This window comes from Aythya fuligula, chromosome 10 (assembly GCF_009819795.1).
Source record: "Aythya fuligula isolate bAytFul2 chromosome 10, bAytFul2.pri, whole genome shotgun sequence".
NCBI lineage: Eukaryota > Metazoa > Chordata > Aves > Anseriformes > Anatidae > Aythya > Aythya fuligula.
This window is the reverse complement of record NC_045568.1, coordinates 4,418,497-4,433,032: the sequence shown is the minus strand read 5'-3', so window position 1 is coordinate 4,433,032 and position 14,536 is coordinate 4,418,497. Positions and strand designations below refer to the sequence as shown.

General features: G+C 35.5%; 1 protein-coding gene across 4 annotated transcripts in view; it reads right to left on the bottom strand.

The window, feature by feature from the left end:
• The window catches only part of RAF1 (Raf-1 proto-oncogene, serine/threonine kinase), a 46,303-nt gene that overhangs the window by 12,916 nt on the left and 18,851 nt on the right, over positions 1–14,536 (bottom strand). Inside the window, exons 3-11 of one of the 4 annotated variants that reach the window (XM_032194171.1) lie at positions 13,556–13,771; positions 12,553–12,665; positions 11,381–11,483; positions 10,236–10,393; positions 9,156–9,254; positions 7,563–7,716; positions 4,136–4,163; positions 3,915–4,042; positions 3,232–3,349 (exon numbers count right to left, since the gene is read on the bottom strand). In XM_032194171.1, the coding sequence (XP_032050062.1) occupies positions 3,232–3,349; positions 3,915–4,042; positions 4,136–4,163; positions 7,563–7,716; positions 9,156–9,254; positions 10,236–10,393; positions 11,381–11,483; positions 12,553–12,665; positions 13,556–13,762 (1,108 nt within the window). In that variant the 5' untranslated portion in view covers positions 13,763–13,771. Of the gene's footprint in view, positions 1–3,231; positions 3,350–3,914; positions 4,043–4,135; positions 4,164–7,562; positions 7,717–9,155; positions 9,255–10,235; positions 10,394–11,380; positions 11,484–12,552; positions 12,666–13,555; positions 13,772–14,536 lie in introns of those variants that run through there. The other 3 variants (XM_032194172.1, XM_032194173.1, XM_032194174.1) reach the window with 3 other exon arrangements.

The window sequence follows — 14,536 nt, the reverse complement described above, 5'->3', positions numbered from 1 at the left end:
TTCAGAAACGGGAGGAATAAATATTCTGTTCAGGAATAGCAGAAAAATTATGAACAATATAACTGATTTTAAGATTTCAGTAACAACTTGGGGTCTAAGTAAAGTATCTTACTGTTCTTTAAGCTGATATATTTTTTTTCCTAAAAGATTAATTTGAATTGATGTCAGTGCACATGCTTGGTTTAAATTTCAGTGTCTGTTGAAGGGTAATCCAGAAAGGAATGAATACATGACGTCTCAGTCCTATCTGTTTAAGGACTATTTCTGCAGAATAAAGTTGTAAAAAGCTTTAGAGTGTACGTCCAGAAAACAGTAGAGTGTACATCCAGAAAACAGTAGAACTGAACTGATCAAAAAGGTACAACAGTAGAATGAAGCTGACTGTTCTAACACAAGTAAAGCCACCAACAGCAAGACCCACCGATTCCTCAGTGAAATATGTAAACACCAAAATCGTATTAACTATGGATGGACAGAACATTTTATAATTCAAGAGGGGGTAAACTTGCCTTGACACCGTCCCAAGAAGGTAAAAGGGGCTCAGGAAAACTGAAACTTACTCTTAGTGCACATACAAGCAGAGAAATTTGAGAGCAGCTCTCTTCTCAGATAGGCTTATTGCACCGTTTGGGGGCTGCTGCCACTTCGCATTGCAGCACCACCACCTACACTACAGAAAAAATCCCTAGAACGACAGATTTCTCTGCTACCACAATCAACTCATTCTTAATATGGTCTCTCTTCCAAGATACACATGGAACACAGAATATTTTAGAGAATTTTATATTCTCTAGAACATAATGATCAGCTGAAGACATTAGGAATACTAACAGCTCAATTAAAAAAGATGCAAAATACAAAAAGCATATGCAGACTGGTACTTGAAAGTTTCAGAGAAAGTACCCTGATGGAAACTGCAGTACCTTCCACTGTAGTTACTGTATAATTTCAATTTACAGAAAAGAAGTGCAAGTATTGAACACATTGCTGTACATTTATATCTTCTTCCTTTAACTTCCATAAACGCAATGTACTTCATATTCCATCCTTCAGCATCTTCCTAAAAAGAATCATCTCACATTTTCAGTATGAATTTTTTTTTTTCTATAGTTTAAGAGACCTCTCTGTTTACACATCAGAACGGTAAAAAATTAATTGGTAGAAAGACAACCAGTCTCACATGACTACCAAAACCAGCCCGTGAAGTACCTGGTACATACTGCAACTACCGTTCATATACAACGCAAGACCAACAGATGTCTCTCAGTACGTGAAGTATATTGCTAGGATATGCCAAGACAAGGATGCAGCATCCACTGATTATAAACCAAGTATTTTCATATTATTTTTCAACATATTCTCCATTATGATCCTTGCTCGACTAATTAAGTGATGTTTTTAGTTTCACACTATTTATCGAATCAGGTGCCACACTTTTTTAGGCTGCATGGTATTCCCCAAGCAGTTTCCTCTACAGAAAGAAATACACAATAGCACTTGTTTGTTTAGCAGCAATCTGAAGACAATTAGCTTCCACCACCCCCCAACCACCAAAAACCTAGAACTGATTACCAGGGTCAAAGGGGAAATGAGTGTTTATGATAGGTAGTCTTCCAACCCATTTAAACTGCCTTGGTTCTCTTTCCTCCTTTTAAATTTAGAAGCATGCTACAGGACACTACAGGATCCAAATGAGGTCTGTAACAGAAGCGGTGCAAATATTAAAATTAGTACTTAACCATCAGAACAATCTGGAAAAGTATGGAAGTGCAAGATACCTGTTCAACTAGAGACGCACTCCTCATAGCAAGACTGCCCTTGACACTATCATATCAATGAAATTGATAAATTTAATTCTTATTTTGGAAGACTAAGTCAGGGAATCTTAGTGGAAACCTAATACAGTTTACACACAGTTGTACACATTCTCTTAACAGCTCTTAGGTGCTCTCCAAACATACAGTGCAAACAGACCTTCGTGGCTGAGCACGTTAGGAAAGCTGACACCTCTACCTGAACCCAGAATTTCTGTTTAAGTTTGCAGCAATCTGCAATACTTGATTTCCTTTAGCTTCACCAAGACAGTTTTATTGCTGCATTTGTACTATTAGAATAGGTTACTAAAAAAATCTGCACTTCATTAAATTGTGCACTGTGAACTCCCCATTTCTACAATTCTAAATGGAAAAGACTTGCAAGAAATACACTTTTAAATCTTTCAAGACAACACTGCAACTGACGGTTACAAAAACAACTAACAAAAACAAAAAAAGAAAAAAAAATGCTGTCCTAGAATTTCACTTTAACAGGAAGTCAGCAACATTTAAAAAAAAAAAAAAAAAAAAGGAAAGAATGATTTCAGTTACTTTGCTTTGCTGACATTAATTCATAAAATCAAACTGTTGTCTTTTGGTAATTTAACATCATCTTTTCCCCGAAAACAGGAGAACTATATCCAGTTACTCAAACAAGACACTGAATCTTACTTATATAGAATTAGGTGATAGTTATACAGCTATTTTGTGCACACAACTGAAGGTCATTTGTAAATTGCAGCTCCACACAGCTCCCGTTTAACGCATGAAGTTCTTGATACACCAAAAATAGTTGCAAATGTTTTGGTAAAAAAAAGTATTCACAAGAAATTCACATTTATAACCTTGTTTAGTGACATCTTACTTTTTTTCCCCCTCTTGATTTCTGTGTTTCAAGGGCTTTGTGTTGTGTTTCTTTTTATATCAGATGCCCTGAATTTGGAATCTAGTTCTGTAGTTCTGCAGTGTGCTTCTTTTTGAAGTATTCCAGCAACCTTTTATTATGAACTCTCACATTAACCATGTTTTTCCCTTAGAAATAATCCACAGTGAAAGCAATTTATAGTTATTTCCTTCCCCTGCCACCTTGAATATAATTAAGCAAATTAAACCACAGAGGTATTAAAATGAAAAAAGGTAAATTTAATTCAACATCCTGCTGTGAAATTTCAGAACATGGTATTAAAGAAAATAATGCTGGATCCAATATAACAGACATGGATATAGCAGTTGGTAGATTCAGATTTTGATGTCTGATCTGTGTCTTAGTTTTTCCAATGTTAAAATTAGGAAATTAGTATTTCTCACCTAGTACCTTTGGTGGTAGATATGCACACAGCACCATTAGAACAGTTTCACTGTTTTCTAGATTACTGTCCTTCTACAGTATCAACATTTTGAGAAGACAAGAACTTACCATGCCATTTGCCTTTGTAAACAGTTCCAAAAGAACCTGACCCTATTCTTGTAGAAAGCATGACTTCACTTGCTTCTATTTCCCAGTAATAACTGGAATCTCTTTGTCCACGAGGCCTCTGGAACAAAAATAGGCATAGTTTCAGTTAATTATTTAATCAAGTAGATTATATACATTAATATATGCACCAAGATTAAATAAATTTCATTCACACAAAATTAGGATGCACTAAAGCCTTGAGGATTTTGTTCTGTAGCTTGCATTTCTGTTTTTCTCAGTTTTGATAGGCAAAAGGGGTACCTAACAACACTAAATGAAATAAAAATTTAAACAGATAACCAAAGAAAATATTAATACACGTTCTTTATTTATTCATTTAATTATTTTCCAGAATACCATTTAATTATTTCCCAAACTATTTTCTTTTCATAGAAGAAATACAAAATGTAATTCTTCCTGGAAGACTTTAACTGCTTAGGAAACTATCTTTAATTTCCGCACTAAGAACTTAAACCCTGATCTATGACCTCAAGAAGAACAAATAATTGTGGGTTCAAATAATCAAGTTTTTGAAGACATCTGAAATATTTAAGAAACTTACTTCAAAAAAAAAAAATCACAACCCTCAATCTGAAGAACTCTTTTACATATTTAAAATGTTAAAAATAGTAAAAATTACTTACAATTTTGTTTTTTTCTTGTGTATTAGATCCAGGGGCTCTCTCTCTTTGGGCTGGGACTGGGGTTTTGGGCTGAGACCAGCCAGTTGGGCTCATATTGTTAGGACTTCCAGACAGAGCAGAGGGTGAAGCTTAAATATAAAAATAGAATAAAATAGTTATGAACCATAAAACACACACAAAATAACACTACACTTTTATTATTATTATTATTGAAACCATACCTGATTCACTATGGCTTCGAATTGCATCCTGAAACAGAGAAGATAGATCAAGAGTTAGTAAGTACACAGCAGCATACAAAGAAACAAGCACAAGTAGTTGTGTTGAAATACTTCTTGATAGTTTTGATCAAGTATCATACGATATTAACCAAGACCCTTTAAAAGATAACAGCTTAGTTATTTTCTAGTTATAAGAACCCTATTTGCTATGAAGCATGCACTTTTTCAATTTTTACAACATATTAAAAATATTCACAGCATATTAAAAGGTATTACTATCAAAAAAAGGGGGGGGGGGGGGGGAGACATCGAACAAGAATAAACACCAGAAATACTTTCTGCATTCCCAGCACTCTGTTGCTGTACATGCTTGCATTTCAGATCTGAACATAGCTCATGTCATGGTCCTGTATCTCCAGGGGACAATTTTTCAAAAAGGTTTTGGATTATAAATAGGAAACTTCAAAGAGCCTCGAAAGCATTCCAGGTCAACATACATCTTGAAATAGTACGGTAGAGATATTTCAACACATAATAAGCTACATCTTGTGCTCTAATACAAAAAACAGCTCCTTTTCAAAACATTTTTTTCACAGATTAAAGTTTGATGATATTTGAAAAGCATGTTCTTACACAGCTCACTAGTTGGTACAGTATGACAGCTCTCACCTCATGCCACAGGCACTTTACAACACAACTCTACAGCCATGCACAAGATAAACTAAGCTCTGACAAACATGACTTCACAACTTTTCTCACCTGCTATGTATTATCCCAAAGAACATACAGGAAAGGTAAAATATCCAGGTACTGTATAAGTACAAAGCAAGAACATGCACTACAGAAATGTTAAACACTGTAAAAGTTAATAGAAGTCAATTCAAACTTTCTAACTAATTAGTAGAATAACAAATGTAAGACTTCACAGGAGGACAGAACAAGCTGATATTGCACCACAGAGTTTTCAAATTAGCCCAAATTATCCTTAGTAAAGATTCATTCACGAAATGCATCATTCTAGCTAGTTAGCTGTATTCCAGGCTTGAGTTCTAAACAGTGTATTCTTGCAGAACTCATCTACTCTATGCCTGAGTGAATTAAAATCTATATAAACTAACAGAGAAGAATTTTTGCGAACTATTACCTTTGTCCATTTTGAGGACCATGAAGTTATTTTCAGGAACCTGCATTAATTACAAGGGGCGTTTTTCTACATCAGCCTGAGAACATAACTTCTTTCAAGCTGGCAAAGAATCACTAAATAATTTTCAATTGCTCTCGTAGTCACATATAAGTAGCTCTTATCCAAGAAGAAAGGTATTTTTGTTGAACTTCAGTCCTGATTTGAATAATATGGTTTTTGTTTATGAATTCTACAGCAAACGAACCAAAAGTGTTCTCCAGAGTTTTTCTTACAGCACAAAAAACACCATGCACCAGTGCTGCAGCCTGTCACCTTTGCTTTGATGTGAAGTACATCATGTTCCTAATCTAGGCTTTTGTACAGCTAAGTTCAACAAAATAGTTTCCAGAGAAAAACAGCCACACAACAGATGTATTTGAGAAGGTTTTAGACTTAAAAATCTGCATGACCTAACGCATCTCTAATCCAAGCCTGTTCAAGTTTATAATAAGTATCACAGTAGTATGGCTTCACCCGCCTAACTAAAAATGAAGCTCCTCTATCAATTTGCCTTTTTCAATTGTTGTCCTCTGTATTTAAGTATGAACATGCTACAAAGACTTTCATTAAATCAACTCCAAATTAAACACTTCATGTGGACACTGCCATGGCTTAAAAGTTATAGCAATCCTGTTAATCACAAGAAAACAAAAGGCACCAAGGAAATACCTACTCTTCCCCTCAAACAAAATCGTCTGCACCAGGAACTGGGAGAAGCATTCAGGCTGTTATTCTAGGCCAACACAGTAAGAGATAAAAGAACAGAACAGAGGAAGTATAAAAAAAATATAATGAAATGTTAGGATAAACGAAAGAAAATGTAACCTAAGTTGTTTGATATATGATAATTAAGTGCAATGAAACATTTAAGTAATTATTCCTCTTCAAGCCAAAAAATATATTATTCAACCTCTCGTAAAATCCTTCAGTAGGGTGGCCTTTCCCATAGCATATCTAAAGGTATTTACTATCTTTTTTTCTTTCTTTTTTTATTCAATCCTCTATGCTATTAAGAAGAGGCAGAATAGAAATCATTTCCTTCTTTACTGCTATGCATAAAGGACAAAAAAAGCAATGTCTCCTCAAAGGCTCGTTACACTACCATGTTTAATAATGTATATTCTCTTTCTGGACTGCTTCGTTTTTTGTGTGCCGTAGAAGACAGTAGGTCTGGCTTCTGAAGCAGTTAAAAAAAAATAAAAATAGAGCAAGCTGCAAGCCTATAGGGAATGATATCTTCCCCATGAAACCCTGCTGCCACAAAGCTTCTCACCAGAAAATCTTCATGGGGCTGCAGTGCACTTTGCTTCACTTCCACCAAAGATCCAGAGGACTTCTCTGGAGCATTGAAGAAAGCCTTCATATTTCAAAGAAGCCTACAAGCTAACAGCTGAAGAAACATGCAAGTAAACTCAGCAAAGGATTTGGTTTGGCCTAAGGAGTTTTTAAACTACTCCAGAGGGAAAAAAAAAAACAGCATGTTTTCTGTAGTTCTGCAATTCATCACTTTCTTTCTGCAAGCCTTTCCTGCAAACCACTCCCTTACACAAACAAATAATACTTAAAAATAATAATAATAATAATAAAAAAAGAACTCTTTAGGCCTCACTTCAAAGAATTCTCTCTCAATGCTGCCAGTCTAAGGCTCTAAGGTAGGAAAAAAAAAAAAAAAAAAAAGTATTCTTGTAATCAAGTAACAGCAGAAGGATTCTCAAGATACAGGTGGTTTTAACACATGAGCCCAGAATCCCCAACAGTTACACATGGGTGTAACACACAACCTACTGTCAGTAAGCTTTGACTAGAGGATTCAAACTCTGAGAAGTATAATATCTAGACTTACACCTCCAGCCTGACTTAAAAACAAACATTAGCCCCCCAGATAATCCAGATTTATAAGTCCCTAAGAACATTTTAAAATATGCCCATTAATGCATACTTTTTCAAAAAAACAGAGCTTGTTTTCTTTTCAGATATGTGAAACTTGATTGTTAAGCTCCCCCATGTCTTTACAGACACCAAAATCTACCTAGAATTTTAGTAGACTGCAAATGAGCTATCAACTTTCTAGGCAATTATCACCTATATTCTTCATCACAGCCTACAAGGGAAACTGTACACAAATGACAGAAGCAAAGAAAAAAGTGTTTTTGGACTGGACAGGACATCCTGGACTATCAGATAGTCAGTCACAATTTACAGTTGTAGTTTAACTGTGTGATATTCCATCCCTCTCAGCATTACCTCAATTATCCGGCTGTCTACAGGCATTGTAGTGCTAACCATATGGACATTTGGGGTGGATGTAGATCGCTGTCTTTGGGAGAGGGAGCCCTCGTTGGAAGGATTTGATGGGTTGAATGTAAAGGCATGAGGTGTAGAATACCTGTGCTGGGAACTGGGAAGAAAAGAGAGAAAGTGGTTATGGTTATTTTTCGCCCCGTCTAGCAGTTGAAAAATACTGTTCAGCATAGCCTGTCCCAAAGCAACAACATACACAGGATTTCAAACACAGGAAAAGCTGGGACTAACGTGCTAACTAAAGCATTTGGTGAGCTGAATTATTTTCACTTCAGCTTAGAAACACACCACTGATCTGGTGTGTACCTCCAAGTGTACATCTGCCATTATAAAATTTGCCATGGTTCACCTCAATCCCCATCAAATCTCATTTAAAATACTGATAAATTACATAAATTACTAACTCTGTTGGATTCATTCAGACCTGTTAAATTTAAACAAACCACTCATTTCAAGCTTATTAAATGAACAGCTTAAAAGGTACTTTTTACTGCTAAGCCCTACATTTTTAAGTTTGCAAGACTGTTCAACTGTTCACACAGAACAGCCAGCAAGGAAGTCATGAAACCCAATACTGGTTAAAAAGAGGCCAACAGTAAAATCCAGTTCAACGAAGAGTTGTAAATCACAACTAATGTCAATCAAGCCCTATTTATTACAAATCACACAGGTAGCTTAACCAAAACCAACCTTCACCAAAAAAAAGTATAGTTAAGAAGTCATTGTTCAGTAACACTGGAAATAGAGTAAGACAGCAAAGAGAACAAAATCAATTACTGATGTAGTTCCAGCTAAAGGAAATAAATAAACAAACAGAACCATTTGCAAGTCAGCTACGTGCTCTGTGTCTCATTCCTGAATAGGTCAAGATTTTTTCAAAGGGATGTAGAAAAAACAAAAGATGGCCTGCCTTCTTCAGGCTCTAGAATTTAGAGGAAAAAAATACAGGCACAAATTAGGATCAGAAGACAGGCCCCTTTGGAAGAAAATAAAATTTATTCCAGCATTTAGAACTACAGGAACATTCTTGCTAGGTCTCAGAACTTTCTTCAAAAGAACAATATTTTCTGCTTCCACTGTTCTCTCTTTAGTCCCTTATTAATGGTCATAACATCAGGACTTTATTTTATTTTACACATTCGAGTCACGTATAATAAGTGAGTTAACCCTTACGTGTATACTACCTGATGAGATGAAATAGATTTGATTCACACAAAACCAAAGGGATCCTCAAATTTTCTTAGTCAAAAACACAAATGTCTCCACAAGCCTTTTAATATCCTCACTTAAAACCTAAGGACTAAAAATTAAAAATATAGATTCCCAATCAATGCTTTGCTTGAATCTAAGAGCAAGGAAGGACATTATGTATCATCTATGACGAAGTGGTGTTGCCTTGCACATTTATCCCAACCTTCTATGTGACTGTTCTATTTTCAAGTAGTTGGGGGTGTTTCTTTTTTGTTGTTGTTGTTGTATTTTGTTTTTAAACAACTGTATTTCCCAAAACAGAAATGACAGGAAATACTAGCTTACCTAACAGGTATCCGGGAGACAGACTCCCGCATCCGTCTCATTGTCAAGGGAGGTAGTGCAGGGACACCACTGTCATTGATATTTGAATTTGGGAACAATCTGAAATATCAACAAAAACAATTACAAATTCAACTGCTACACTACCTCCTGTACAATGCTCTTTAAAACTGAGAATTTAAAGGGCTGTTTCTTTTCGGCATAATTAACTTCATGAACATGTCCCTGTCTTTACATCAAGTTTTCCTTCTGTATGATATGACTAAAAACTGTGTCATCGGACTCCCATCAGACTTTCATGTGTTCTTACTAAACTTCAGATACAAATCTGCAAGACTTCAGACTTTCCTGACAGAGTACTTGAAGCCAAATTTTTTATTAAACCCAGGCAGTCACAATCATCCTAAATTCCAATTACTAATCAGCAGAAGCAAATGCATACCTGTTTGACCAGTTGTTTTAAAAAATGCAATCACTAATCAAGACATAAAGCCATTTATAGATTTTAACACTTTCAGATACAAGAACTTTTAACATAATGATCTTCATTTTTTTCTAACTGGTATTATGAAAGTATTATCCTTCATCACTTTTCTCACTGTTCCATTCATTTTCAATAGGGTGTGGAAGGCACTGGCAGTCCTGAAACACTCACATTTCCAACAGCTAAAAACCAGCTGAACCACGATTTCTCTTCTTCTAACGCAAGTATTACGCAAGAAGAATTAGGATGCCTTCCCATGCTGAATCAAAAGGGTACTATGGTACCTGCCTGTTCATTCAGGAACTTTGTTTGCTTGTCCCAGAATATCTAAATTTACAGCAATAACAAAATGCATATAAATGGCCTTCTTCACCTGGGAACAGACAGTCATTGCTGGCTGTTTTATGAAATCAATACACGTGGTCTGGAACTCAATGAAAGTGATTACACTTCCCCAAGATCCAAATTCACCTCTATAATAAAAGATTAATAAAAAAAAAAAAAAAGATCCAAATTCACCTCTATTATAGAAGATTAAAGAAAAAGCGCTTGTCTGTCACAGAGAGTTACTGTTGCTATTAAAAAGGAACAGTCCTTACAAGAGTTGCCTGATATTGCTCCAGTCCACACACATGGTTGGAACTTTAGTGCTGCAGTGCTCATGGAATTTATAACCGCATGTCTGACATCGAAACCCATTTAAGAGGAACTTCTGGCAGATGTCACAGAAAGCAAGCTTTAGAAATGTCTTCCGAGCCTAGAAAACACAATGAACGATTAATGCAAGATACTAGCTTCTCTTAGTCAATTGAGATGAACATCTTTCAAGCTTGACATAAATAAAAGCAATGATAAAATGTTATCAGTGCCCCCAAAATGTTACTGAACTTTGAATCACACTCAAGCACTTTTGCATGTATTTCCAGTTTGGTTGGAAACCTGGAAAGTTTACAAACATTTATGGCATTATTTAATCAATAATTTAAAAAAAAAAAAAAAAAAAAAAGAAAAAGGACAAAGTGTTCAAACATTCAAAATCACCATTTTATACTTTGTAAGTACAGAAGAGTTGGATGGGGTGGGAATTGTTTTTTGTTGATGTTTTTGTTGTTTTGTCTACAAAGTATCACCAAAACTGAAAGAGGAGATCATTTATTAGCTCTATTCATTTGTTCTCCATTGAACAAATCTTACCTCTCCCAAAAGAGAGACTGTCAAATTACTAGGCAGCATTAGCTCACAGAGTAACTCCATGACCTTGCAGAATTAACAGCACCCCTGTAAATTCAGTGCAATTGCCAACAGATCCATAAGGCTGCTGAGCCTTTTTTTTTTTTTAAAACAGATTAGACAGAAGAGACTGAAAATGCAAGTCAGTTCCCAATTCAGGGCTCTAAAGACATGATATTTTAATGCAACAGTTACAGAAACTTTTTTATATAAGCCCAAGTAATAAAAACAGCAATCATCTGACCACTGATGAATGTGTAACACAAGCTTTTAAAGTCTCTGATACCTATGAACCACTAAACGTAAGTAAGATTCTGACACTCCATCATCAATTGATATTTCATATTTAGCAAATTCAGTTCATGGGGAGTGGGGGAAGGATTCAAATCATCACGTCTGAAATTTCCCCCTGCTTAGAGAACCAAAAGGCACCTAATGCCTAAAACATTCTTTGACTAAATGCGTAGTTAAACTGGTATAATTTATATCAAAATACATAAAAAGAAATACTTACAAAGTTGTGTGTAGTGAGTGGAACATGATCAAGAAAGTCCACTTGTAATTCCTCACCAATCAAGGAGGCAGCATCAGTATTCCAATCCAAACGCACTTTTTTACTGAAAGAAAAAGTGGAGAGGACAGATTTATTTAGGAGATAAGAAGTTATGTCTCACCAATGATCTATGTTTTGCAAGCTTTCTTGAATAAACTGAAAGCAAATACAAAAAAGCGCAGCTAATTTCTTATAGTAAGCTGTATTTCACTTCTTTAACATAAAAACATTAGAAGCAATTTCGAAGCCATAGCAATTCAACTCTTTTTATGTCTGTTTTTAACATGTAAGTCATTTAGATATAAAAATTATTTGAACTAAGACACCTAAAAGCTATAATGGAGTCGCAGAAATACCCTTATAAACAAAACAAAAGAAATTATGAATTATGACTTAGTGACATGAAAGCTGTATTATGTGCTTCAGCACTGAAGTTACTTGTGACCTCAAAATGGACTCAGTTACATAGAGACATAAACCCACAAATGACTGCCTCATGACTGAGGCTTAAAAGAGCATTAAGCCCACGCCTTTCGAGGTGTGAAGTTAAATGTATTTTCTCCATGAGATACCTTCACTCCCTCAGCTTGTAAAAGAATCATTTGGTATTTAATAGCAGCATCCCCGGTCCTACAAAAAATAAGGAATACCTGAAGTGAGATTTAAATCCAAATACTGAAAATTTGTAGAGGAATGCAGAGCCTTAAAATTGAGCACACAGAGGAGATCTTCATTTAAGTTGGCCAAGAATTTCTAGCACTGATGTTTACAAACTACAAATGCACACGAGAACTGCACCTCAGATATGAAGTCATATCACATCACTTCAACTAGAGCATGGCAAAAATCTTTGTAAAATGATACCAGCAACTTGAGCATACCCCTCAATTTTGAACACATTTAATACTTAGCTAGAAAACAAAGTCAAACTTTTTAATACCCAGGAAGCTTAAGGTTTTGCCGTAGAGACAAAAGAGTAAGGTAAAGAAATCAACATGGAAGCGTTCACAATCAAACTGCACTTCTAAAATAAATTAGTAAAACAGGGAAATTAAGCGTTATTGCTGCTATTCCAGAAACAAGATTTTAAAATGATCTAGCTGACAGTTTCACTTGTAACATTATGGACTTACCCTTTTGGTTCAGAAACAAGCCGAAAAACTGCACAGCATTCTGGCTGCAGACCTCTTACTTTAAGTGCCTTCATAAGACAATCATGTAAGGTCATCCCATTTCGCACATTTACCTGTGAACAAAGGAAAAAAAACTGTAATGAATGATGGCACAATTAGTTTAATTTTTTTTGGAAAATAAAAGTGTTTTTTTTTTTTCCCCTCCTCTTCTTTTCCCTAGAAGTTTCAGTATAAAAGTAACCAGTTGCGCATTTTAAGTTAATAAATACACAAATATACTTGACTTATTTAATGACAGACTGCTGTGCCCTCCCATTTAATTCCCTGCATGTTAAGCCAACATTTGGGACTGGCATGTTTTCTGCTCTTGCATGCTTGAGCAAAGGAAGTTTTGAAGCCATTTTATAACTTTTTAATTTCTTACTAAGTTTCTGTGAAACAATTTTATACAGCACTTATACATGTAGGTAGCCTATAAAAACAACAGAAATGCAGACAAATGGAATTACCTTAAATATAGAAAAAGACTTAATTCAAACTTCAGGAAACTTTGCTTAAGATTGTATTTATTGCTGGTACACTCAGCTGTAGAAAATCTCATAGCAGTGTTCCCTCAAAAAGTTCTACTTCAGCTTTATCTACCATACTTCACTGTGGACATTTAAGGGAAGAAAATGGTGACAGGAATGACTACAATTTACTTCACACAGGCATAATTGTTTACATCAGCCAATTGTTTTCTTTTACTGTTAAATATTTAAGCAACATGTCTTGCTCACATACATTCAAAAAATACAGCACTGAGATAGAGAAACACCGGTGCTCAAAATACAGCCATCCTGTTTTCAAAATGTGTCCTCTAGAATTAGAAAACTGATGACAATGTATTTAAACACAGAAAGACCTTTTTGTGAAGCTTGGTATTTCTACTGCCAAATACACGTCATAGTATTCGCAATGGGAACAGTACTACGTTTCTTACATAAAAGTAACACAGACTTACCACTGTGCGTTGCTTGTTGGGCAAGAAAACCCGAATGGTATTACTCGTTTTAGAAGTATCTGATATTTTGCCATCATCAGATGCTCGGCGTTGATAACCAAACTGCTGGACGATAGTCGGCGAAATACAGTTTGGACCATCAAAGACTGAATCCTTGAGTCCAAAACCGTTACTGATAGTCTTCCAAGCTCCCTGAATGTGCTCCATTGATGCAGTCTGAAAAACAACAAAATTAGGAGAGTGAGGGAAAATTAAAATATACATCGTACAGTTCACCCACATCTGCAAAGTTAGCCCAAGTCTTGAAAGCATTTGCTTTTCTGTACATGCACAGGTCATCGGGCATATATGTGTAATTCCATTCTCACTGCATCTCTGGTGTCCAAGCAGCAGTTTACCATCATCTTAATTTAGACACTTGATGCCTGAAGGTAGTTAAATGCTAGCTGCAGGCCAAAAGAATAGTCCTGTGTGCAAGATATGGTATGCAAGCATTAGCACATTGTATATTTTAAGACAGAAAAAGAGGCCCAACAGAAATTATAATAAACATTAGGGAAAAAAAAAATATATATCTGTTTTTATCAGTGACTCTGGGGGGCTGGCTTGGGTCCTCCTTTCTGTTTTTGTGGTTTGTTTGTTTTGAAAAGAGTAGCAACACTCAGTGACATTTCAGCGTAAGCATCTCCAAGTGCAGAGACACGTACACACCCCTGCACACTGCTAAATGTGTACCCAGTACTACTTTTGCAAACTCAGGGATAATGATAAAGGTATTTTTTTTCCCAGCTCTTACAACTCCAGTACAGTTTGAACTCCAAATCATATTCCAAATGCATCTTATTCAAAACTAAGCAAAGTAAGAAACAGTTCTGAAATTTGAAATGTAATCCTTGCCAAATTGCAAAGTAGTCAGACTCATTACCAAGCTTGCAGTAATAGTAATAATAATAGCAATAATGGAATAGTGAAAATAAGCTT